The sequence below is a fragment of the Lathamus discolor genome, chromosome 5 (assembly GCF_037157495.1).
Source record: "Lathamus discolor isolate bLatDis1 chromosome 5, bLatDis1.hap1, whole genome shotgun sequence".
In the NCBI taxonomy this organism is placed as follows: domain Eukaryota; kingdom Metazoa; phylum Chordata; class Aves; order Psittaciformes; family Psittacidae; genus Lathamus; species Lathamus discolor.
In genome coordinates, this window is record NC_088888.1 from 42,699,738 (window position 1) to 42,726,429 (window position 26,692).

The following is a 26,692-nucleotide window of genomic DNA, read 5'->3' on the forward strand; positions in this document are numbered from 1 at the left end:
TGTGGTCTACATATTTAATTGGAAGATCCAAAAGAACTGACAATCAGAAGGATATTTATAATACAAAGACATTATATATACATATACACATATGGAATATATCTATATATATCTATATAGATATATATAAATCAGTAAACTTGAATAGTGCTTTCACCAGGAGCATCTTAAGGCATTCAAACATTTTACTACAACATTGACCCAATTTACAATCTTTTTGCTTTGGCTGAATTAAAGCAAACAGATTTTAGGGTCTGATCTGAAACACCAAAGTCATCTGAAACCAAAGCCTAATAGTATCTTGGCTGGCAGTAGCATCATCTAAGAACCCACCTACTGCACTGCCTGTTAGCTGAATAATATTAAAGGGAGTCTAAATAAATCATTTCCACTCACAGCTTTGCAACAGCAGAAGATACTTCAGTCTCAAAGAAACTTTCTAGCCATATATCCTATAGATTCTATTACAAATAGAGGATAGAAAAGACACAGCAAGAGGGCCTGCCCTAGGATAGAATGCCACTGAGTATCAAATAGTATTTACAGTACAGTTACAGGATTATAGAACATTTTATAAATACAGTTAATATGTATACAAGAGAACATAAAAGAGAAATTTGCTTTCATGCTATACAAAGTTAAAGTAACCTGAACTAAAACTTATGGCAGAATTCCACAGCTGCTGGTTAAGAGCCTCTCTGCTCACCTGTCTGTACAAACCAATCCCCATCATAGGTCACCAGTGAAACACCCATGTTTTAAGCAGCAGCTATGAAGAATCTCAACAGACTCCAAATCTACGTATGAAACAAGAAGTTTCAAAACATGGGTCAGGCACAGCATGGACAGCTGTGACGACATTTATGTAAAACTAACTTTCTCAGAGAACTTGGACTGTAACACACTGCCTTTCTGCAAGAAAATATACAATACTGCAGCATGTAGGTGGCAAAATTCAAACAAGGTAGACTACAACTTCTAACACAAGGTAACAGAAAATGCCAGAAGCATCTACCACATTCTACAGGTATGAGCTCTCCCTATGTTTCTTTAAAAATGGCAGAATATTTAATATTTCAGTACTTGCACATGTCCTTAAACTAAGCAAACAGTTTTGCTTTTATGGAACTGCACTGATGCCTTTACAGGACCCCCTTTTTTTTTTTTCCAACACACTGGCTAAAGACCAGTTATAGTGTTAAACCATAATACAATGCAGGCAGAGGAGAAATATACTCAGATAAAAAATGAAATTTTAACAGTCAATTTAATGAAGAATTGACATTGTTTTCTCTGCACACTTCACAAATGGTAAAGCAGGCTTGATTAAATCACCTTTAACCAGTAATATATTATACTTTACTCCAAGACAAATAGACCAGTTTTACTGGGATACTTAGTACGAAGGAGCATAACTTTAAAGTTTATTTACATGGAAAACAATCTTTTTTACATAATATATAAAATGGAGTAGTTATACACTGCAGCCACTTTATAATATTTAGGCTAAATTAAATGAATCTTAAAAGCTATTCTATTTCAACAACTGTGGAACAAGCAGACAGAACATGAATTTTGTTAAGATACAAACTCATTTGCATTACAGGAAGCAACTAACTACCTGCTTGGGAAAAGAAAACCATCTTCTAACCATGATAACGACTTCACAGTAGAGGAATGAACTTCCACAAATGTTTTCTCCTTGACCAAGTCTAAGACGTTTCCCCCTGCTTTCTTTGGCAGAAAAGGCTGCCAAACTGCCTTTTCTGCAGTTTACTCCTTCCTCAGTTATGCCAATATAAATCAGTTTTTGGACCACACTGGAAACTGGATCACTCAGGTGAACACCTTTAGCATTCAGACGTATCTTGTAAACATCAAGGGGTTTTTTCACTGATCTAGTATTTAGCTTAGAACTGCAGACAGTTGCACTGGCACAGAGACACACACAGAAAGGGAACAAATGGCCTGAAGCGCACCAGAATTTCTTGAACCAGCTTGGTGAGAAAAGTAAACTAGTACCTGGCGTTTGCTGCAAGAACAGTTATGAACACCAATTTCATGATTTTTAGACAGTCACAATGCCAGTGCAGTGGCACAAATAGTTCAGGAAAGCAGTAATGCTTACAGGCACAGTATTAGATTATCCTTTGGAATTCAGTTCCAAGGAGGAGGCAATGTTAAAAAAGACATGAAATTTACTAAAAATAATGCATTTTCTTTACCACTGTGTTAACTTCAGGAGAAAGCAGGGGAGAGAGAAAGAGAGGTAAACCCTGTATTTCTTCCTGCCTCTCACCTGTAGCTCCTGATCTTGTCCCAGGGAAGCTGCACAGAGGGCTGCCCCCCTCCTTGGTCCCAGCAACTTCATCATGCTTAGGACCCTCCCACCATGAGACCCAAGGGGATGTCTGCTCACCTGCTGAGTGAAACTGTGAAAACAGTAATGCAGAAGGCAGCAGACACAGCTGTTCAGTTCCTAATTTGGTTATGAATGGGACTGTGAAAGATGGACCACTGAAACTGTAGTGATGGCTCAGATGGAGCATGACATTTCTCCTCACTGTCTGCATAACTAGGATGAAAACTATTAAAGCCAGTGAAACTGGTCTCCACAACAGTCTCAAATGCCATAATTTATCATCTTTCTCCATTACTATCTCAAACCTTTAATAAAGAAATTATTCTAGAATTTATTTTTCACACTAAAAATCTCAACTAAAGCAGAACTGTACACACTTTTTACAGTTTGGATTTAGTCAGGAAACTAAACTACATTTCAAAAAGTGTTTTTCCTAAAGTTTCTTTTCCTCTCATAATGATAGAACTGATGACAGGATACAATCGAGTTGCTCCTGAGAGAGCAGTCCTTCTGCTTTAGGAGTACCAGGCACATGCTACAGCATTACTACTGTTAAATTCAATTACTATTTAATAAAATACTAGTTCTAATTCTTTATGACTTTACAATCACACTGTAGCAAAGACTGATACTTTCTTGTTCCAAAGCTGAGAACTATACCACTACCACAGCAGCTGGAAACATTTCACCAGATAGACGGCTCAGTTTTTCCAATACTGTGAATTATCAAGCTAAATACAGTGAGAAGTGAAGGTACAGCAGCCTTTTTTTTCTTTTTTCTCTTCGGAAATGTATCAGAAAGCTCTATTAAGCATAAAGTAGGTTTTATATTTGGTCAATGCAAGGAAAGACTCATTAAAAGTTCTGAAGCAAAGATTTTGTTTTCTAAAATTATTCAGCATATGTACAAATAAGTAATAGGCATCATCTTCAGGAAAAAAAAAAAACAAACCCCTTGATCACTATTTCCTATTTCGAGTACTTAGAGTACAGAGAACCAATAATAAAATTTAAGTGATTTTTTTTACCTAAGATCAACTCTCTCTTTCCTAAATTAAACAATTAATAATGCTGGAATAAATTAATACTTGAGAAGGATTTCCCCGTATTCTGGGAAAACAAAATGTACAGAGAGGGAAAGACACAATTTCCTTAGTGTTTAAAAAATAAGAAGTGTGCATGTATTTACTGTAGCAATCTTTTCTCCATTCTCTTAAGAGACTTCTCAAAAACTTCAGCTGCAAAACAAGTTTATTTAGTTTTTAATCTTTATTCCTCTACTAAACATAAACCAGGTCACGGTTCTGAACTCCTCTACCTGACTGTTCATCATCATCATCATCATCTGACTGCTGTGCTGAGTTTTGGGAACTACCATACTCATACTCAATGGGCTTTGGATTGTTGTATGGGTAGCCATTGTCATCAAAAAACCTTCGGAAAGTGAACTCATAGAAAGCATGTTCAGGATGTTTGCCATTTTTGTACCATCCATTGAGTGTATCATTTCTGTTCCCTTCCTTATCATCATCACTCCACAATTTATCTGGATCAACTGGATCAAAGTTGGATGTGTCTGTAGGATGAGCAATTTTGGGAATGTAGAAAGCAGACTGCCGCCGTAGATCACTTGAAAAATCAATTGTTTTAAAAAATGGATGAGCTTTTATTTCATCTGCACCATTTTTGCCTAAACGATCTTCTGGCCCTCGGCAGAGTTTAATAATAAGATCGGAGGCCTCTGGAGTCAATTTAGCTTGAGGTGGAATATGAAGTGCAGTTTGCCAGTTGATAACCTTTAAAGCAAAAAGAGGTGTTACTCTATATACGATTTCACAAGAAGGAAAAAACAGTGAAAATTAAAACAACAAAACAAAAATACTTCAAATAGCCACAAAGTATTGTTCAATATGTGTGTTTTCACAAGTGAGAGGGGAAAACATGAAGCTGCGTCTTCAGAAACGCAATGGGTATTTTGCCTGGAAATCTGGCAAAATGCAGGTAAAGTTTTTTCACATTCCAAATCTAGAGTCTGGCACAGTAGGGAATGCCCCTATAAACCAACAAAAGTACAACAAAATCCAGCACCTGGAACCCAGTATCAGACATATGGCTTACAGTCTTATAAAGAAGGTGAGGGAAATGAACGATGATTTATTTGATGCACTGGAAAGATTAACAGACTTAAAACAATAAAATCCAACCCTGCACTATAGCTGAGCCAACTCCTATTTTGCAAGCTGAATGCACTTTTGCAAAAATGGCACCTGCAGAAGATTGCCCTGGTGGTTTCTCTGAAGCAGCTGGGGCTCAGGAAGGAAGGAGCCAGTGGCTCCGAGCTGCCCATAACCCTGAGCAGCCACAGTTATCTGCTGCTCCTCCACCTCTGCATGCTGAGCACTTGCAGATACATCACAATTTGCAGATACACCACAATACAAAGGAAATCTGCAGGTAAGCAGGCATGGAAGACAAGTGGTGGGAAAAGAACACTCAGATGCTGAAAGAGGAGAAAAAAGTGGAGATAACTGCAACAGGTTCAAGAAGTGAGAGGGAATGGCCAAGATCTGAAATGTGATTTTTAGTTGGCATGTTTACTTATGACCAGATAAAAGACATGAACGTGATCCTTGAAGTCCCTTTACAAATTAAGTGCCCCACCATAGTAATGTGAAGTTTAAAATTGTGTTATTTTATAGCATGCTCAGATAGAGCAGCACTCTAAAAATCACCTTTCATCACACTACAAATTAGAAAGACTATCTAAGTTTCAAGCCTACTTTTCAGGCTAAATACCAGGCTTTTAAAATACCTTCATTTGTGTTTCCAGTGGTGTTTGTGCCAGGAATGGAGGCTGCCCCACTAGCATTTCAAAGAGAATTACTCCAACACTCCACCAGTCACACAACTGTGTGTAACCTGAAATGAAGTCAAAACAAAGTAGTCAAAGCCTTAGTATAATTTTAGTCTTGTATTTCTAAGAATGAAAAGGGTTCACAACAGAATTCAATACTTAAGATTTCCATATTAACAACTATTTACTTTTTGTCAAAATATTATATACTTGGCAAAAGGGGTGCTGTCAGGAAGGTGAAGCAAGCTACCTGAAAATCAGTCACTTTGCACTGAGATTACCATACAGAAATGCATTACCTGTTCGCAACAACACTTCTGGTGCAATATAATTGGGTGTGCCAACAAGGGAATGGGCCAGACAGCGCTGATGCTGACGTGCAGCCCTGCGTTCAAGTGGCTTCAGCCGATCTCCACACCTGCAATTTGCTGGGTCACCCCATTCACTGCTGAAATCCATACTGTCTTGACGTGCATGATCACCTATAATCAAGTGAGAAAGATGCCAAAATTGACAAAGATTAGTTCTTATCTAATATGAAATTTTCCTGATCTAGTAACATTTCTTGTTACAAGACAAAATCAGCTCTGAGAGTTGAAATGGTCATCAACAGCAAGATTTTGACTTTTTGCTTATGATATAAACTACCAGCTTTTGAGAACAGTGGGGTTTTTTTTCCAGTTATTTTTTTACATAACTCTGAGAAAGTGTCAAGTTTAATCTTTTCTTGTTTTTTCCTTAACATAATCACATTGGGGGTACAGGATGTATACTGTTCTTGCTCTTACGTAAAGAGAACCCCCCAATATTTAAAGCATCCAAAAATAAAATCAGATTTTAAATCTTTAACTTCTCTCCAGAGACTGTGTAAGTGTGGCCTAAGATACATGATATTTTTATAAAAACAAGTCAAAAGTGATTTAAAAATTGGTTTTGATGATACAGCTTCATTTTTGGAAATTAAAAATAGCTTATTACAAAATTTGTATTTTAACACTCCTGGAACTGTGAAGGTTTTTTGCTCTTTCTTTTAGTTGATGTTTTAAGTAATCAAGTAGGATTTCTATAAGTCTACTTAAACCTTTCTCAGAAATCAACGGGTTACACTAAAAGTTCATGACACACTCAGAACCTGGGGCAAGTTTTGTTTTGTTTTTTTTTTTTTAAACCTATCTTTAAGATAGTTTTAAATGTAATAGTAATAATGTAAATGTAGTTTCAGGAGTACGGACTGTTGTCTATGTAATTATCTTGCTAGTGCTGCAATCTTCTCTTTTCAAGTTTCAGAAACCACTAACAGGACAAATTTACAACAGCATAAATCATTCCTTCTTCCTTAAGGAATCAATGCTCACACTTACAAACTCTCCCATGCTAAACGTTGCTTTCTACAATCCGAGTGGTGTGCAGACATACTGTTAGATGCATTATTATTCAGAAATTAAACAGCACAGTCTTCTTGCTGCTCATTTATTATTTAATTCCTTGCAAAGAATGACACATCAACAAAGGAACAAAGAAGCCTTTTATATTTCTCTTACCACTCTGGTAGTATTTTGAATCGTGGGTCCATCGAAAACCTGTACAGAGCCCAAAGTCAGTCAATTTAATATGACCATCACGGTCTATCAAGATATTATCAGGTTTAATATCTCTGTGGATGAAGCCCATTTTATGAACACTTTCAACTGCACAGGTCAGTTCTGCTGTGTAGAACCGTGCCAGATTTTCTGGAAATACACCCATTCTAATTAGAAGACTCATCATATCACCTCCTGGAATGTAGTCCATTACAAAGTACAGATTGTCCTTATCTTGGAATGAATAGTACAGGCGAACCACCCATTCATTATCAGCTTCTGCAAGGATATCCCGCTCAGCTTTCACATGAGCAACTTGATTTCTAAGCAAGACGTCTTTTTTCCTCAGTGTTTTGGTTGCATACAACGCATTAGTATCCACTTTTCTTGCTAAGCAAACTTCTCCAAATGCACCAACTCCCAGGGTTTTAATTTTTACAAACATTGACTTGTCCATTTTAGCTCTTCTTAGTCGAATATAATTAGACTCTTTCTGGCACAACATCTTCCTCATTTGATCTCGGGCTTCTGGTGACAACCCAACCTGTGCAGCAAACAGAATTAAATCTGAAGAGTGAATGGTACTCTTAATTCTTGGTGATCTTATATTTACAAGGCTTAGGCAGAGCAAACCAAATACTTATATACAGCATGGAAAATAATACTTAAAAGGGTTTTGTTCTGGTTTAATGTACACATTAAGATTCTGTGAAAACATGTAGGAGTGATGAAAAAAAAAAGTAAAATAAAAGGATCGCTTTCAACACCAAAATGCACGAGGTGCCATGCACCAGAAGGTTCTTGAGAAAGGAATATGTTCTCAAGGTGAGAAAGGGTAATTTACAAACTACTGATAAAACTGCTGCAAATAATACTTATCTGAATAAGAGTGTACCTCAGCTGCCTCCCTGATTCTCTTTTCAGAGGTAAGGAAGCCAAGATAAGCCTAGAAGCAGCCAGTTGCTGAGGGCTACTTCAAGAGCTGCTATGGGAAAGGCTTCCACTCTCTAGCTAGAGCAGAAGTCACTAAACTTCTGCTGTCAGTGGAACTTCAGTTGCAGGAGGAAGCATGCAGCTCTCTCCCTCTCATGCTTCCCTGTGTAGCTACATCAACCAGATCTACCTGGCAACATTTCCTACTGCCGGCCCACACTAAGCACGTGTCTCAGCCACAAGCCTAGACCTTTCCTCTTATTGCATAACCCACCTCTTTCTAACAAGACTTCAGTCCCAGTCTCTGTCTCCACTCTGCATACCAACTAGCTGGGCAGAGCAGTTTCTCTGAAGCATCTCACTCCTCTCCATGGTATCTGTTCTCGGCTCCTATCTGTGTATATACCCCTGTCTTGAATGAACATCCCTTGTGTTCTGACCAATACCACTAACATTCTGACAGCTGAAACACTCACAGGCCATACATAACTCATAACCTACAGCATGGAAACCCTTATCTACAAGAACCACACTGAGCATTCTCCTCGTATTCCAGCCTGGCTTCTTCCTACTGTATTTTTGCTGGTTTAAATTCCTTTAAAGTGCCATTCGGCTCCAGTGCCATTTTTCTTGGCACATTTCAGGCCCTGGAATCTGATTCTCTCTTCTTTTTTGTTTCAATGTGAACAGAATCTTTCTTCAGTTTTTATATTCTTTTCTCTGTGATGCTACCCGCCCCACAGCTTGATGCTCATTCTTCCTTTTGTTTTCTGTCAGCATTTTTAAAATCTTGTATGCTCCCTTTTTCATAGCATCTCTACCTGCCAACCTGGCTTGAAATCACCATCCTGCAGCAATGATTTCCAAGTTCAACCTACAGTATATTCCCTTATTTTTTCCTGGACATTCTAATCATAAAACTGAACATGGCCAAACTGAACCCCTGCAAACATCACAACTGTGAAGTTTTCAATTTCTTATCATCACATCTTATCAACTTAATACCAAATCTTGCTGCTTCCATCTCCGTAAAGCTTCAACTGTTTTAAGATGTTTTCTGCATAACAGTACTCAGGACTGTCACCAGGATTAGGTAACCACTAGTCTTGGCCTGTATAACCTCAAGTTAATAGATGATGTATACTTTGCCTAACTTAGAACATAATTTGAAGGAAAATATAATAGATGTGACTGAGAAAAACAGCAAGGTAAAAGATCAACTAGGTATCATTCAGTGTCTTAAAAATACTTTTAGGAATACTGTATATCACATATTAAAGAAAATGGGGTTAGAACACAGTAAATTTCTTACAGGCATCATAACAAAAATGGATCCAAAGGAGATGCAATTAGGAAAAATGCATACGAAATACTTGTCTACCCAAGCAAACTTCACAAGGAGTATCAGTACAGTAAGATTTAAATGGGGAAGAATGTTTCAAATTTCAGACAAGTTTTTTGTCAGCAAACAGAAATCAGTTAGGATAGTTAGAACCAGGCATCTGCACTTTTTCCTATGCCATCCACTAAAACAAGTATTAATCACAAACTGATCGCTCTGCATTGCCGATTTTCCCCTACAACTCTCCTCAGCTAGAGCATTTACCAAGAATTAACCAAATTTGTCAGCTTACAAATGCTCATGCACTTACATGTCCCATTATTTCTAGTCAATGCCTGACACAAGAACTTTCTGAATTGCTCTGTATCATCACGCAATTGACTATTGTTCTTCTCCCTTCTCATCTTGCTGTATCTTAAATCATTACTTTAGTTTCTCTTTGCAGCAAAGACACCTAGCATAATTCTTGGCCAAATTCACACATCTAAATATGGATAAATATTTTTGAGATAGCTGCACTCTATTCTTTAGGAAACCTGATAGCATAGAAAAATATCACATATGCTAGAAATACAGCATCCTGCGAGGGTAGGTATTTCTCTAGTGGGATCCCACTGTTCTGGGATTCCTCTCCTATATTCCGGTCAAAAAGGAGAGCTCTGCTGCAGCGTTTTCCACCATTTTCCCCATTTTCCACCCTTCAGCCTGTAATTAAACATCCCAGCTGTAAATCTAGTACAAATATCAAAACCTGCATTTTATAAGACATTTACTAGAGTGCTTCAAATGCACAACAAAAATATCAAGGAAAGTTGTATCAATGCTGTTATATAAGTAATACTTATGCTTGAGATACTATGAAACACAAGACAGTAAGAAGGGAAAGTGAAGTTTGCAAATCAACATTAATTATAATCTTACATTTAAATATTCAAAAATAGTCAAAATAAATTCATGCTTAGTTTTGATGCAGGATTGCATGCAAAGCCCTCTAAAAAGGGATCATGCTATTCTTAATAAAGACTGTTGCTCCAGAATCTTACTTGTCTACACAGGGATGGAGGCTACAGAGTTCAGGAAAGCTTCCAACACCTTAACAGTTTAAATCAGCTGTTAGTGGAAGTGAAAAGGAAAGAGAGAAGACTAAGAATAAAGATCTAGAAAGAGTTCCAGGAAGAAATCTTGCTAACATTTACATATTGGTGATTAAGCAAACACTTAAATATTGCAATTTACAGTAAAAATTTTCAAAAAGAGAACACATTTAAGAAACAGTACTTAAAGAAAGGGCATAAGCCAAATGCATTCTTCTATAGAATAAATTAAAAGGTACCTCATATGTGTCAAATTTTCAGCTACAATTGTTAAGAAATAGACGTAAGTAACACATCTTGAACTTCCATTTCTGCAAATCTTAACTGCACTACTTCTCACTATTTCCTCTTCTGAAATGACACGTATATATCAGCTCCACCTTTTACCCTTTGGATTTGGTTTAGTAGAACACTGAAATCCCGGAAATAGACTACTGAGACTTCATATTGGGACAAGGAAGCTGATTTTACATGTTTTTATTGATGTCTGGGTTTTCTTATCCCATTCAATTACCCATCATTTAAAGAGATCCTCTTACAGTCTGGAGCTGGAGGCAAAAGGTACCAGGTCTCTTTCATTCTAAAAATCTAACTTTTAAATACACATTTTTTTTTAATTTAAACTTAAAACCCCCTTGTCACTACTGGAAACAAACTGCAGAACATAAAAGTTATCACTGTTTGCATGACTACATAAATGCATTAACTAGCCTATGACTTGTCCCTGCTTTGCTTGTACCTGCAGTTTGTCTTTAAAAAAAAACCCAACACACTAACAACAGATATTTATAGCATGATATACCACAATGTCCTATTTATCTACACTATTTAAGCATCCTACAATTAAGACATACTTCTTCAAAGTAATACAGGAACAGTTCTAGTCAGAGGTTTAAAAAGAATGAAGAGTTTACCCGCATCATTTCATTCTCTAGTTGTTTTTTCCGATGCAAACGCTGTTGATGTGACTTCAGTATATTCTCCACGTGCTGCTCCATGAAGAATTTAAAGGCCTGAGGGGAATAGCTTTGAATGCGGGACTCTCTTCTTTCTTCATCTTTCTTGTTTTTTCTAACAGGAACAGGTGATGTTGTAATTTGTTTCTTTTCTTTATCTGTTGAATCAACACATTCATAATTCTTTTCATTCTCATCCTCCTTGGATAAAATAGGTGGCTCCTCCTTGTTGAGCTTGGGTCCTGTCTCATAGAGATTGACAGAGGGATTCTGGTGTAACAAGTGTTTTGGGTAGGGTGGTGGGGGACCCTGGTAATTTGGAGCCTCTCCAACAGGGGCCATAACTGCCATGTTTGTAGAAGGACTCTCAGAGAAGGGAATGGTCTGAACAGATTGCACTGGCTGTGGCATCCAGGAAGGGTGACTGGGCGCTAGGGCAGTCTGTAGCTCAGGTTTTAACACACGCATACTTTTTACTGGTGGCTGAATGGGAGCTGGTGTTATAGCTGTTACTGTTGTAGCTGAAGGCTGAGAGTTGCTGGAGTGACTCTGCCTATTGCCATGATGGTTGTTGAAAGAATTTGACCGTACAGGAACATTGGGTTGCCATGCAGGCATGTCATGCCCGTTGCCAGGCGATGACTGTGGCTGCATAGGTGAAGGCTGTGACCAAGACGCAGGTATTCCAGCTACAGTTGTATTGTAAAGTTCCATGTTGTGACTATTTCTATTTGGCACCATCATTGCCTGAGGAAGACTTCCATTGGTATATGCTGAAGGAGGAGCAGATCCCCCTGCCTGCATCTGTAGTGCTGTGGGACTTTGTCTGTTGGTTGGATTCATGGGGTATGGGGGTGGCTGGCGACTCACTGAGTTCCCAGACACCATATTCTGGTGAACTATGAACTCTGCCTGACAATTGCCATTTTGCATTCCAGCTCTTCCTGAGGGAAAACTAAATTTGCTGTTGGCAGAACTCTGCATGATTATTGGTTGCCTGCCAATGGGGACAGTGCTCATGCCTCTCTGACCCTGTGTGGAAGAGTTTATGGGTGGAGGATTCATAGGTGGAGGTGGGTAACCATCCTGCCATGCTCCTGGTGGCACCGGAGAAATACGAGAGATCACATACTCCATGTTTCCAGAGTAACGCTTTGTTTGAGAGTTTGGTTCCCAGGAAGGAGGTGGAGGAGTCGTTCCCCTTGGAGGGGGTGTGTGTCCTCGAGGAGGTGGAGGAGGAGGAGTGACACTCCTTATCTGTGGCAGAGGTGGGGGGTTCACTCTCTGTCCATTTCCAGGATGAGCCTGAGCAAATGCTGCAATGCCAGATCCAGATAGCGGCCTTCCCACATCAGGCTGAGAGCTGGGGCTTTCTGAGCGATAAACTACACCATCTCCCAGGGAAGGCCCATGTCGCTGAGGAACCAAGGACTCCTTAGAACCCTTCCAGCTCTGCTTGCGGTTAACAGATTGCTGTACAGTCCCTCCTTCAACAAAAAGAAGACATATTTATATTATTAGAAGTAATTTCCATTTACTGCTTTGGATATTTTATTCTTTTGAATTAATTACTGCAGAAATAGGATGGGAATTCTCCGACATAGCATAATCCACTACTTCACACGAAAAATTATCTCTATCTAGCAGTACACAATAAGCTATGGTTACATGTTCAGTACACAGTGTAAGAGCAAAGAATGCAATAAAACTAGTATCAGAGGTTTTTGTGATTACTTTATTTAAGATGCATTTTGCTTCAATTGCAGATGCACTCAATTTTTAATTGAAAAAAGATGGGAATGTGCACAATTATTAGGCACACCATGTATGCCTACATATCAGCACTCTATGTATGCCTGTCTTATCAGGCACACTAATCATGCATACAAGTAACTCTCAAGAGATGCACAGTACTAACAAAATAAAGCAGTAGTGTGGAAAAAAGATACATTCAGTCACCTCGCTATTCCTTCCAGTTTAACACTTAAAAAACATTTAAGAGTTTTTAAACTAAAATTGAACTGAATGTTGTCCAATCAGAAAGCCTGCTTACACTCTTGTATTCATACAGTTCATCCAAACTTCTTTTATTCCTTTCATGTGAAATTCGATACTTTAAAAGTTACAGTTTTATGAGTAGAAGTGTTGTAGAGAGGCAAGAATTCAAACTGCATGAAAGCAAACCTTAACCCTACAATATATTTACTTCATAGGTGTTATTTGCATCATACAAACAAAATAATACACAAGGAACTGATAGTGCATGCAGACTTACTGTGCTTTTTACATTATTACTGAAGCACTTGTAAACACATATAGTAGTGTAACTGCTCAAAGTCACTGTGCCTTCAGTTAAAGAACATGTTAATAACTATCTTTGCAAGTAACAATGAAATTCATGGCTAAATGGTGGCATTTAGCCAGAAGCTTCATGTAAGAACTAAGTCCGCTTCACAGCCTAAATGAAAATAATGCTGTACTTGGCTACTCTTGATACCAATTCTTCCTCATACCTACACGGCCAACTTAAAATGTAACTTTACAGTGCTGGCAGCTCAGCACTCAACTTTTATTTGAATGAAGTTCAGTATTTCCGCTGCATTTGAAAGTTATTTAGGTGTATGCTACTAAAGTCTGTTAAAAAAAGAAAAGCATCAAGATGTATTTAAAACGTGCTTGCATGTGTTAAGAGAGCAATAATAGCAAGTGGTAACATTTTGGCTCTGTTGCTACTATAGCTATAGTCTGTCCCCTAACATCTATAAAAATATGAAGTCTGCCTTAAAAACCATACAAACAAAACCTGGAGCCAAACAGAAAATTAAGCAGAAGGGGGGATTTTGAAACAGGACATCCTATAATACAAAACTGTAGCCATACGATACATAAGCACATATATAGACACAAAAATACAAATACACAGTGCTGCTTCATGGCAGTGTGTGTGAAAAGGCAAAAAATTAAAACAAGAATTCCGTGCTCACCACTGACTTCTAAATGGCACCTGACACTGAGAAGAAAATATGGGCATCACATCAGTGAGGCACAAAAATGACTAAAACGAGATCTGAATGCCACTCCTGATACAAAATATTTTCATACAGTACTAAACCCACTTAGTTATAAAAAGAATTGTTTAAGAAACTTATGTCAAATGTACCTATCTTTCAGGAGAATTATACTATGTATATGACATTCTATTTTTAAAAGCAAAAGAACTGTATTTTAAATCTCCCCTGTTCCACTGTGAGCATAAGAAGGAGGAATTTGATGGTTTATACATTTTACCTATACAAATACACTCAGTGAGTTACTATGGATACACCTACCTGGTGGTTTCATCCCTGCATTCACAGGCCTTGCTGCTGCTGCAACCATCTGCTCCCGACGAGGATCCTGGTAGCTCATTTTACTTATAAATTCGATGGCAGCTTCTATACTACGGTTGTTAGTTTGTCTAAGAGCTTGTATAACCATATCCTAAAGGCAAAATTATATGCAAAAAATAATTTACAAGAAAATGGCAAAAATACCAAAAATCATGGTTATTCTGCCAAATATCCTCCAGTAATTTTAACAAGTACATAACTGATTTCTCTCAATCAATTTAAAAATACTTTTAAAATGTTTTCTCCAAAACAGATCCTCCAAAGCACTAACTCTGGATCTTCAGGGAAAAAAGTTAACTTGTTGAAGTGCTGCAGTGTGATGTAAATCCTGCCACCTTGTCATTCGTACAGCTTGCTTGTATCAGCATTTATTGCCCATACACACTACCCAGGTATCAACTAGTTACATGATGACCAGAGGTCTTTTCCAACCTAAGCTATGCTATGAAAGACACCCTAACGTGAAATTCAGAACACTGGGTTTTGCTCATCTTAACTTCTGTCAACAAATATCTGTTAGTTTCTCCCTAAGAATTTTTCCTGATGAAGACAGCCTTATTGGCAGAAATTCTGTTATTTTTGTGGTTGTGTGCTCTTAAAAGCTCCAAACACAAGCTTTGATCTGATGGCCAATCCCATCTCTGTCAAGGGAAAATGTATTATGCGCCAGTGGTTTTTCCACTGACTTGAATGAGATCAAGGTCACGCAGCAGAATTCCAGAGATGGTCAGAAGACAGGCACTGTATACTGAACAGGATTCCTGCAACTGACTCAAGTCTGAAACAAATCTACACCTTGACTTCTTATAATTAAGTACGCTGTCCTTAGTGACTTGTTACGGATGTACTTTGTCATATGGAAGCAACCATTTCAGCTCACTCTGCGTTTCAACAGGTTACCTAGATATGACAGCATTCACCTCCTACTAAAATCAATGGGACATCAAAGCAAGCTCAGTCAGTATTGATTTCACATTCAAACCCACATTTACACTTTCACCATGACTGTGAACATTTTTAACACTACAAAAATCACAAAATTACATACAGCCCTTAGAAACAAGTAGTTCAATGAACAAAGCAGAAACTTAAGGATTTTAACATTAAAACAAGAACTATTAAGGTTGTCACAATCTTTACAGACCAGATGACACTGCTGAAAAAGCAAGTAAAACTTTTGATCTTATAGCTCCTTCGCGACATAGTTATGACTGTAACTACCGTAGGCAAGACTGATCCATTGCAAAGTAGTACATTTTCAGCACCAGTATGCTATTTGATCATTGTGCAAAGAGAAGGTTAAGGTGTTCAGAGTATTTAATTTCCAATTTGAATGTACTTTTGTGGGACCCATCATTCATTCCTACCTATTGACTTGAATTCTCAATCAGTTTCAACCCCAAGTTTACTGTTTTTCTTTTTTTTAGCCAAGTAATCCTACAATATAGAAACCTAAATCTACAAGTTCACATCACCAAGCTGTAAAAACAGACAGAATTTCAAAGTACAGAACCAGCATTATTTGAAGAGATTAAATTTAGCTCCTTCTCCACTAACCAGAAAACATGATTAAGAGCCAAAGAATCTCCCTCCTCTCCAGCTGAGGAACAAAACACATGGTCGCCTATGTGACATGAAGTATTCGATGTCTTTAACAGTATCACCTTACACAGAACATACGAAGACTGAATCTGAATCCTAATAAGTGAGAAAGATTTCCTGTAAGCTATTTAGGATGGTTTTAGAAACAAAAACAAACAAATAAACCAAAAATCAAAACAAAAAAACAGAAAAAAAACCCCAAACCCAATGAACTGCATTCTCACATAATTACTATACACATACACACATATATATAACTATCTATAGACACACTATATGTATATACCTGATCCTGACAGGCATCTATCTATCTGTTCAGCTTTAATACTGAATACTTCCTACTACTTGAGGGGTGGGGGGAATAACTAGAACATTTGTGATATTCAATATATTAAAAAAAAGGTACAAAATAAATTGATTACCTTTCAAAACTTTAAATGGTGACTGAGTCACCAAGCAGTGACTCCACAATAATGGCAAAGGGACAAACCTGCATTTTTACTTTAAATCCATTTTCAACACCTTGATGAAATCTCATTAAAAGCTGAAATGAGGAAACACTGCTAATACAAACAGGTCCAAATTGAAGTAAATTAAATTAAAAAAATGGATGTGGTACCTAGCAGTTACACATGGCCTTCACTACAGACATACTGGGGAGGTCAGTGTGTACAGAAAGCCGGTAATGCACCTGACATCAGAAAATTAAGACGTTCTATGTGTGAGCTGCTGAACCACAAACATGCCCAGTGGAAGTCAGAAACAGCCCAGACCAGCTGCTCACAACTAGGCAGGACACCCCAGTCCATAAGACAATCCCCACTCAAAATACATCCCCATTTCAACGCTACTTGCTTTCTCAAATACCCCCCACCAAGAAAAATGCTTTCCTGCTTCATCTCTATCCATTCTGGTGGTGTACACAGGCCAGTGCGATACTGACTATTGTGGCAACCCAACTCTGTGTTAACACATGGCAGAGACAGCTTACACTGGCACTATGCCTGAAACAGGGTCCATAGAATCACAAGTGTCCTGGGGATTTGCAGTTGTAACCAAGAACAAAGCAAAAGGCTTCAAGATACAAAGGATCAAGCAAAAACCACCTTTCTAGTTTATTAGCCAGCGAAATAGCATTATTTAGTTTGCAAAGCTGACTGAAGGTTCTATCTGTAAAAATGGATCTGAGAACTGATCTACTCAAGAAAGAAAAAAAAACCTCAGCACAAACCACTGAGGAGCAAATTACTCTGAAATACTTTATCATTAAAAAAATCCTTCTACTTTTACTAAAACACAGCCTGCACTGTGTATCTGAGAAAGCAAAAGAAACATGAAAAACCACCATCAGCACCTGACACTAGGACATTTTTGAGGAAATGCCAGTTGATAGTTTTGGAGGTCACTCTTGGTAGGAGGTGGATCCCTCTATAAATACCATAGCATCATAGCCAGCAGAACTTGTGAGTGGTCACTACTGCAAGTGGTGCCATTTCTGTAAAGGCAATCCCTGCTGTGGTACTGTGCCTTCATCCTTTGGAAAGATGAGTGGTTTGCTAGTTTTTTTTATAAACCTGCTTTTGTACTCAGGTTTTAAAGAGAAGGCATGAAAGCAGATGTAATTTACTTTGAGGTGCAAGTCCCAGTAAAAACACAGGAGCTACAAGCATATTCATTTTTTACTCCTGGAAAGCGTTTTTCAGACTCCTTTCACTTATTAAAATGAATGGAAACAATTTCAGTCAATAATTTAAATAACTATATTGAAAAATTATTTAGTTCCCTGTTATTATAATTAAAATAACAGCAGAATAATTACTTATGCCCAAGATTTTCAAGAGAATTTTTGTCTTGAGAATATACCACGGAGAAGACACCAGACAACTAGCTTTGTCGGGTACCTTGTTATTTTACCTTGGTTGGACAAATTGCGTAAAGGAAGGACAGCAAAATTTCTTTCTGCACAAAGTTTGAGTTTCTGTTAGTCACAGATGTAAAAATCTCATTAAAATTAACTTCTGAAATATATGGTACTGCCTTCCAATTCAGAATGGCCATATGTTATCAACATATTTTAACTGAGCATAATCCAAAACCCAATTCAGTATCAGAGCCAAAATCCCATTCAGTATCAGAGGCAAAATCCATTCTAGAGAACCCAGTTCTCTCCATCTAAAATTATGTAAATAATTAAGACAACCAACTCCTAAGACATAAGAACTGCACAAGATGCTTAAAAGAAAAAAAAAAAAAAAAAGCCAGGCCTGTCTAAATCCTTCTATTCCTCTCCTTCATCCCCTACTACTGCCAGTTACACGTCCTAATTAGAAACCTACCAGGTTTTCAAGACCCCATTTTGCTTATCATATGGTGTTCAAACATTCCATGATCAACACCCCCTCCAACCTGAACTTATGGTTTATAGTTAGCAGCACACCAAATCTTGAAAATAAAACATTTCACCTCATCAAAGCCAGCAGCTTGTAAGTCTTGCAGCATTTGTCGATTAACCTCTGACGTTCCTTTGACAGCTGAGGTTGTTTCATTTGCAAAAGGCAGAAGTGAGTTTCTGATCTCCTGCAAAACTTTATGATATGTTACAAATTTGGGGGGATTTCTGCCATGTCTTGGATCTTCAGATAACATTTTACCCATGCTATGATCAGCTTTAGCAGCATCTGAGGGTTTAGGTAAATTCCTGAGGCTCTCTCGTATTTCCTGTAGCATCTGCTGGCTGCTGCCAGTATAGTTACTGGCAGGAAAAGTCTTAGGCCTCATCTGTCTATAACCTTCTGGCTTCTCACTTCTCTTCATGAAAACATGTATATATGCAGCCTCCACCAAGGACTCGCACACACCAAAACTCAAGGAAGGGCGGCTGGTAGTTTTAGAACTGGGGAAAGCAGTGGCTCTTCACTGTGAAACCATGGTTCCTGTAGTGCTGGAGTTCATCACAACCCAAACTGCTATCCTGTTAACAAAACAAAACAATCCCATTACACATACAGCAGTGACAAAGTTCACAATGTAGCACTGGTGGCAGGGAAATGTTCACATGCAGCACTGCCTTTACAGTTAAACCATGACAGGTTTCAAACAGTACATTAATAAAACATGGTTTAGGCACCTCAAGTCCAAACGGTCCTGAATTGCACAGGACATGGACAGAGGGAAGAGGAACTCGGTGTGGTGGACAGAGCTTTCAACAGCAGGTATGAACAGCTGTGTGTGCCTTCCCTTTCTGCTGGGTGCTGTCTCTATACATCACCCACATTCTCCCCACCAACACTCCTATAGCTGAAGGTACCAACTCTACTACCCAGTTCACTGGGACGTGGACCTAATACCCTAGTTGTTCCAACAATCCTGACATCAAGCTCCTCAAGTAGATGGAAGTGAGAAGAACAAAGTACATCAGTGAGAGTATATAATCACCATGATTTTACCCATTCTGCAGCAGTCACGTATGTAAAAAGTAAACACTTGCCTAGCTCATCTCATGCAACTTTATGACTTCTTGTACCATGTGCCATTTAAACCTGTTTAGGGTTTTCTAAGCTTTCACAGTCTCCTAGCTCAAGTCTTCCCGAATCAGCCTTCATCAATAGTTATTTTTTAATTTATTTTACAGAAGGGAAGGTGAGAGCAGGGAGAAAGAAAACAAAATTTAATCAAAATTTTTCATTGTAAAACTGTTTAACAGTTCAAGCATCAAATTCAGCGAGAGCATAGCTGTGACATTTGGTAAGGGAAACAGAACTACCATAAACTAATACACCCTGAAAGCTTGAAGTAACACATAAATAAGGACTATGAAAAGAAACACAAGGGGGGAAAGCCCACTTAGTCCCATTCCCCTTGGAGATCCACTTCAGAAATAAGTTTCTCTAATGGAACTATCTTAAGTGCTTTTTTTGACCTGTGATGGTTTGAAACCTTAAACTAATATAACTACCAACGTACATTTAAGTTTCTTCCTGCAGTCTGATAACATACAATTCTTCAGTGCTCACTGACTAAGGAAAAATCAACAGACATCAGTGAATTTTATTAATAAACAGTGAAGTTTTGCTCAAAGCATTAGGAAATCTGGATTCAGCAGAAAGTATGGCATGAGAGCAATTAAAATGTAATTTAATTTTGGCCACTTTCAAAGCAGGCCATATTTAAGACCGCATGAAAATACTTGGTCAAAACCACTTTTTCCAAGTAACTACATTTAGACCATTTTACTAGTTTTGCTACAGATGTTCCTTTTCTTTCCAAGTGACCTGCTTCAAAACACGTGCTGGATACCCAAGCGCGAGGATCTACGTTAATAACAAAAGAACTGCTACCTCCAGAAGAGTGAGACCTCTAGCATAAACTCATCCCAAAACATAAGACAACAAGGCTTAGTAATTTAGATTACCTGTTCAAATTCAATCAAAATTAGGAGTAATGCCTAGCTCGCCATTATCAATCTAAATAAAACAGTTGGTATTGATCTTGTGCCACACACATACCAATGAGAGGAAAAAAAAAATAAAAAATAAATCCCTACACAAGTTATTCCTTTCAACAAGTTCCAAGGCCTGGAATTCAGGAGAAAACAGTTGCTTTGCACCTGTGTATTTCACCATAACTTCATCTGGCATTTCAATACTCATTTTATGGTTACACCACAGGTAGCTGAGACAAACAAATACAACACCCCTGAGAGAAATCAAGGCTAAATAAACAGGACACTTAAACCAAAAATGAGGAGACCCAGAGTCTATCACTGAGGGAGGGCACAATCAGCTTGTGCTCCCATTTCCTTAGATGCAAAGCTGAGAGAATCATATTTCTTTCTAAGGTGCTTTGTGAACTTTAAGACAGAGGTGCTCCAAGCGTTTGATAGCTATTACTCTGCTGGCAATTGCAGCATAACAGGATATTTCCAAGACTAAGCAGTCTTGGAAAATAAAGCTGCACGTTCACAATTTTTTTGCAGAAGCGGGGCTTTACCGGTGTAACCCAGCCAGTCCACTTATCTCCCACCACTTACCATTGCCAGCATAAGTGTTTGTAAGGCCATAGAATGAATCAAGCTAACGGGCTTACCCAGATAAAAACCAGTAACTTTTTCTTGGTGGGTTGTTTCTTTTGGCATCAGTGATGGGTAACAGCAGTTTGATATACATGCAAAACTACAGCCTTAATTGCTCAGAAACCCAGCTGAATAGGCGCTCCCATTAAATGAAGTACAAAAAAGCAAGTATTACTACAGTTCACCTTGCTTTGTGTGCAAGCCTCAAAATTCAGAAGTCACCTCCTCTTGTAGATATTCACATACCTCCTAAAGCAAGAAAGTTTTGACTGCTCAGGAAGAAATCCATCTCAGATCCATCTCAATTCTGTACCTCTGAACTAGCAACCAGAAACTGTATCCAAGAGAACTGACATCTCTTCCCCCTTGCAGTTTTGTATCATTAAGTGTGATAGATCTGTTTGTTAATGCAGCCGTTTCTACTGCTGAAGTTCTCCACTTCCCTAAAGTAATTTAAAAAAATTTTTCAGTTCTTTTCAAAATATGGGATAAAGTAATTTCCTCTACAAGTCAAACTGTCCAGAAAAAAGACCCTAAACTTTTATTTTTACAGTATAATAATGAAAGGCTGGACTTAAAAACTGGCATTTGAATGAAAACTCAGAATGGTTGCATGCAACTGTCAATGTCTTCCAAGTTCTTCTGCGGAAAATAATACAAAACCTTGTAATGGATCTGTAACATCTCTCATCTACAAAAGTTTTTAACATACTTTTAAACACTCATATTTCCAACTAAGTATAGAATGCCAGACATTAATCTATTTTGGTTCCATCTCTCATCTACTATTGCAATAAGTTATTTTATACATAATCACAATGCTTTATTCGTAGGGGGGGATGAAACAACAAAGAATTTGGGAGATGTAAAATCAAGTCTGTAGGGGCTTGGTTCAAACCAACAAAAGGAAGCTGTTCTTCAGTTAACAGGTCATTGAGCCGTAAAGCGATTTGCCACAGGATGAATTTCCAATGCTAAATGTTTCCATCGGATGAGAAGAAAAGTGGGCCCTGAAATAAGTAAATGAACACAACTACACAGAGTCAGGGGAGACTGAGCTGGAAATGACCAGAGGCTAGCTGAACACTGGGAACACTGTGTGTTTGCCCTGCTTGTTTCCATTTTTACATTCTGCTATCTCCCTGAACAGGATACAGCTCTCCTCACGGACAAACACATTCCCGGTTATTCCCAGTAGCCGCGGCAGATTTCTAGCGCATGCAAGAGTGATCCTTACGGCTACAGCAGGACAGCGACCGAGGACGAAAGTGTGCGCTGCGCTGGCAGCTGGCACAGGCTGGTACCAAGGCGACTCCCGCAACACAGCAGCGCGTCAAGAGCCACCTGGCCCTGCAGTGCTGCAGCGCCGGGCATACGACATGCACGAGTATCCCGGCTCCATACCACCGCATCGGGACACCGCGCTTTGCCGCCCGGCCAGCCCCAGGCCGTGACCCGAGGGCGGTCTGGTGCAGCTGCGCTGGGCCCCCCACACCGCCGGCCCTCTCCTCCTCGCCCTGGCCGGCGGGGCCCAGCACCACCGCAAGGCCGGAGGAACACCCGCCCGGCGGCGGCGCAAGGGCCCCGCTGCCCCTCCCGAGGAGCTGACTCCCAGCGAACGAGAAGCCACCTTCCGAAACACCAGCTCTCAGCAGCGGAACCGGCGCCGGCAACGTCTCCCGCGGCCGCGTCCCGCCCGTTCCCGGCAGCGCAAGAAGGGCCCAGCTCTCCCTGGGCTACTGTGCCGGAACGGGCTCGCTCGTACCCGAGCTTGGGCCGCTCCTCGGCCTCTCGCCCCCCACCAGCGGCCTCTGCCCAGCCTCACCGCCGCCCCTCCTTGGCCACCACGGCGCAACGGACCTACCTGCGGCGAGAAGGCAGCGGCGGCAGCGCCCCGGGGCCGGGCGTGGGCGCACAAAGCTCAGCCCCGCCCGCGCGGCGACGACCGCCGCGGCCCTCCGCGATGCCGGCAGCGGCTGCCTCGATCCGTCCGCCAGCGCCTGCCGCCGCCGCCACGGGCCTCTCAGTTCGGCACCGCCATTTTGTCGGTGTCTCCGCCGCGGAGGGCTTCCCGGATATGGGCAGATCCCGGCCTGCCTTGCGCGGCTGGCGCCCCCCCTCGCGCAACCCCGACCCGGATGGAGCCCGGCGGCCCCCGACCACGATAGCCCAGGGGCTGGAGCGGCACCGGGAATGGCAGCGCGTCCTCTCGGGCAGCGGTGCGACCACGGTAGAGCCCCCCCACCGCTGCTTCTGTTTTTCTGTGGCAGAGCTATGTTCGATGGACAAACACGGATTTTCCATCGGGGAACACTTTTGCCGAGTCTCCGTGGGCCAGTTATTGCCGCAATGAAGGACTCGTGAGGGACCGACATGCGCCAGGAAGGATTACCCACCACTTATTCCTCTGGGATGCACCTCGCCCGTTTGTTTTCAGGCTGAGCGTGGCATTTCAAACACAGCGGCACCTCCATACAGCCCTGTACGAGGGGACGGAGAGCCCCGTCCCCACCACACCATCCATCTCCTCCAGCCAGACGTGCAAGTTCAGATCAGGTAAGGCACTCTTATCACAACAGATCAAGGCGGCCTTGTTCTTGCTGACGTGGAAGTAAAGTATGTTCTAAAGCAGTTTTGATGGAAAAAGTCATGGGAAACCTTGTAACATAGCTGCTGCTCAAATCTGTGGTTGGTTGGTTGGGATGGTTTCTTTCCATCCTTCTGCTTGTATCCCCAGGATCAGCCCAAGTAACTGATGGTTACTTACGCTCCTGCTGACTGTAAGTACATCTGTCCCAGTTCAGTAAGTCAGACCAGTATTCCTGTGCAAAACTTTTTATTAAAAAGAGAAAGGGTTCTCTGCAACAAAACAGGTGCCATGCTCATCATAAAATTGAACTTCTCAGACATTGCAACAAACCAGATGTGAAACACTGACCCTGACGAAGACCATGTCTCAAGTTTAGAAACTGTTCTTCTCACTCTCAAAATCACAGCTGACACATCTGTCAATTATGACCTCTTAGGTATAAAAAACACATTACTGTTGAGGGATGTAGTGGCATGTTATCAAGATCAAGTTTTAACATGCAGCATCCATGATGAAGCTGTAAATAATCCAAAATAATATTACTAAAATGCTAAGATTCCTACAGAACCTTTCACATTCCACAGCTTTAACAGCTTTCCAATTCTCATGAACTGACATAAAAAGTTATGTTCCCCTAAATATATAAAAAACTCAGCTTAAAAAATCTCAGGTGACATAAAAAGAATTTCAAAGAACCCCAAAGTCTGACCGTAGAAATAATATTTGAAAAATATCTTTACCAGGAAAAAAAGTTATAATAAAAATCAGGGGTTTACCTTTTCTTTGCTTTGTATGCGTATGTGTATAATGGAGATCGGTTTACAGCAAGTATCTTGCCCTAGTGATTACTTTCCTGCTTTCCAAAATCAAACAGGCACCAGGGAAGAAATGACAAGTTTACATATAAGTTACCCATCCTGGAGCATCAATAATGAGCGAGAGCTGTCAGAATCCAAGGTACTTTACATTTCTTGTGCAGTACCAGGACTGCCTCTCCCCCACACGCTGCTAACAGACTAATGAGTATCATTAAGAATGAACCTGGCATTTCCAAATAGTTCCAGGGGATTAGGACTTCAAAGGGGCACTTCGGCTGTTTCATGCAAAAAGTTGTCTGTTCACATAGATAGCCTCTGCATCAGTACCGTATACTAGGCATGGTCCTAAAATATCTAAACTGTTCACAGACAAGGTCTGATTTGGAACTAAGTTGGTGATTTCCATGCGGTCTTTGGTAGGATCGTTGCTCAGCCAGGCACTTACTACAGACTGGTTAATGGTAGTGTGGGAAAAATAGGCAGTACTTCTTCCTCCTGAAAGAGGAAAGACAGGGAAGTAAGTTCCAATTCAGCTTATACATTCTCAGAATTTGGAGAAACATAGTAGGTATGGGACAGACATAATGGGAATATTTTGCATTTAAACCAGTTTTCAGAATAGTTAACAGATGTTGGTAAATTAAGAAAAAACAGCTTAATAAAACCATGAGGTACTTGGAGTACAGAAACCTATTACCAGCTCTGTCCTCAGTTAAGACAAACAGGTCAGAACAGCTATGAACTCATCTCGCTGAACAAACAGTGGAAGTATCCAAGAGTTTTTCTAGCCAGAGACCAAAGCAAGAACAGACCCAGGACCAAAAGTCTGTTTCTACAGTGTTCTGCTGTATCTGGGGCATCAGCTTTGCTTTACTAACACTCCCTACCCTCTCTTCTCCCTTCTTATTCTGCAGCAAGTGATACACCTGAATTTGACTGAATTTTTTCCACATAATATTTTACATTCAAACTGAAGTCTCCCAGTTTGAGAACTATCATTCAGCATAAAATCAGCAAGTGGCTGAAGCAGTGCTAAAAGGGGTTTATACTTAATATACCTAAAAATATGCAGAGTGCATCTTGAGTCAGTTATCCTACTGTTTCCCTATATAGAACAGAGTTTTGAATAGCAACTTTGAGGCCAAAGGCAGTAGATGACATCTGAAAGTTTCCCAGCTGTTTACAGTCTGAAGTGGCAAGCAATTAAGCACTCTTGTGACTAGAATGTGAAAATAAGTGTTTCTATTAAGTCTATCAGATCTTTAATTAAAATCCTGCTACTATACAAAGGGATCCAGTTTCATTCTTTCAAAATCCCAATTATGACCTTGAATAGTAAACTAGTAATTCCACTATCCTATTAACCTATCAATTATTTTGTTATTATATATAACATTGGTGTACCTCCCTCAGCCTCAGACAGTAATGTGTCATTTAAGCTCTCTTCTTGTCTTTTGTATATACAGATGATTTTTAAGTGAACACAGTCCATCTCTGAAATACCAGACATGCCCCTTCACACACTGGACAGATTATAGCACATTAAAAAAAAAAAAACACAACCAACTACAAACAAACAAAAAACCCCAAAGCAGACCACAAAAACCTCACACAACTGCAAGTCCTACTGGTAGCTTTCCTGAAGTGCCTATCAGGGCTTTCTTTGTAAGGAAAGAAAGCAGCTTTTAATTTTCAGTATAAGGATTGTTTTATCAATTGGGTCATGTGAGAACATCAAATTGATGTGGCCAGCTGACAAGCTGAGTGTGGATTGACTTCAAACATCCTTACCTTGATGAAGAAAAGATGGTTTTTCAGATATGTCTGTGGAAGTATCCCAGTGCCAAAGTGATCCATCTTCAGAGCACGTAAATAAGTGGTCAGGGTTGGAGGGATGGAAGTGAACTTCCCACACTGGAAGTATCAAACCAAAATCAATTCAGAACAAGTATGAAGTGCTTCACTTTCGCTAGTATGACATGGACATGCACTTACAGGAATCCAGGTCCCCACCACCATCTTCCATTCTTAAATATGTGGGTGTAACACCCAAAACCCCATCCATAGTTATTCACAGCAGTTTTCCCTCCTTCCCCTGGGA

The 26,692-nt window shown here is 39.8% G+C and overlaps 2 protein-coding genes and 1 long non-coding RNA gene across 3 annotated transcripts in view; 1 reads left to right on the plus strand and 2 right to left on the minus strand.

The window, feature by feature from the left end:
- On the minus strand, positions 1-23,246 carry LATS1 (large tumor suppressor kinase 1). Its single transcript, XM_065680556.1, has 8 exons — positions 23,048-23,246; positions 18,576-19,083; positions 14,451-14,601; positions 11,080-12,608; positions 6,758-7,340; positions 5,516-5,698; positions 5,175-5,281; positions 1-4,158 (listed from the first exon to the last, which is right to left on the minus strand). Exons 2-8 carry the CDS (start codon positions 18,924-18,926, stop codon positions 3,643-3,645), a joined length of 3,420 nt encoding a protein of 1,139 aa, XP_065536628.1. The 5' UTR covers positions 18,927-19,083; positions 23,048-23,246; the 3' UTR covers positions 1-3,642.
- Positions 23,056-26,692, plus strand: part of LOC136015112 (uncharacterized) — a 9,462-nt gene continuing 5,825 nt past the window's right edge. The window contains exon 1 of the long non-coding RNA XR_010613078.1: positions 23,056-23,739. This is a non-coding gene — a long non-coding RNA (uncharacterized LOC136015112). The remainder of the gene's footprint in view (positions 23,740-26,692) is intronic.
- The window catches only part of NUP43 (nucleoporin 43), a 9,669-nt gene continuing 6,979 nt past the window's right edge, over positions 24,003-26,692 (minus strand). The window contains exons 7-8 of the mRNA XM_065680557.1: positions 26,383-26,505; positions 24,003-25,086 (exon numbers count right to left, since the gene is read on the minus strand). Of these exons, the coding sequence (XP_065536629.1) occupies positions 24,872-25,086; positions 26,383-26,505 (338 nt within the window). The 3' untranslated portion in view covers positions 24,003-24,871. The remainder of the gene's footprint in view (positions 25,087-26,382; positions 26,506-26,692) is intronic.

Bases quoted from the DNA above. Each gene is read 5' to 3' on its own strand.
- LATS1 (XM_065680556.1), bottom strand. From the start codon at position 18,926: ATGAAGAGAAGTGAGAAGCCAGAAGGTTATAGACAGATGAGGCCTAAG. The intron at 12,609-14,450 runs GTAGGTGTATCC...TTTTTGTTGAAG, and splicing joins TGCAGGGATGAAACCACCAG to GAGGGACTGTACAGCAATCT. The intron at 5,699-6,757 runs GTAAGAGAAATA...ACTTGATTATAG, and splicing joins TTCAAAATACTACCAGAGTG to GTGATCATGCACGTCAAGAC.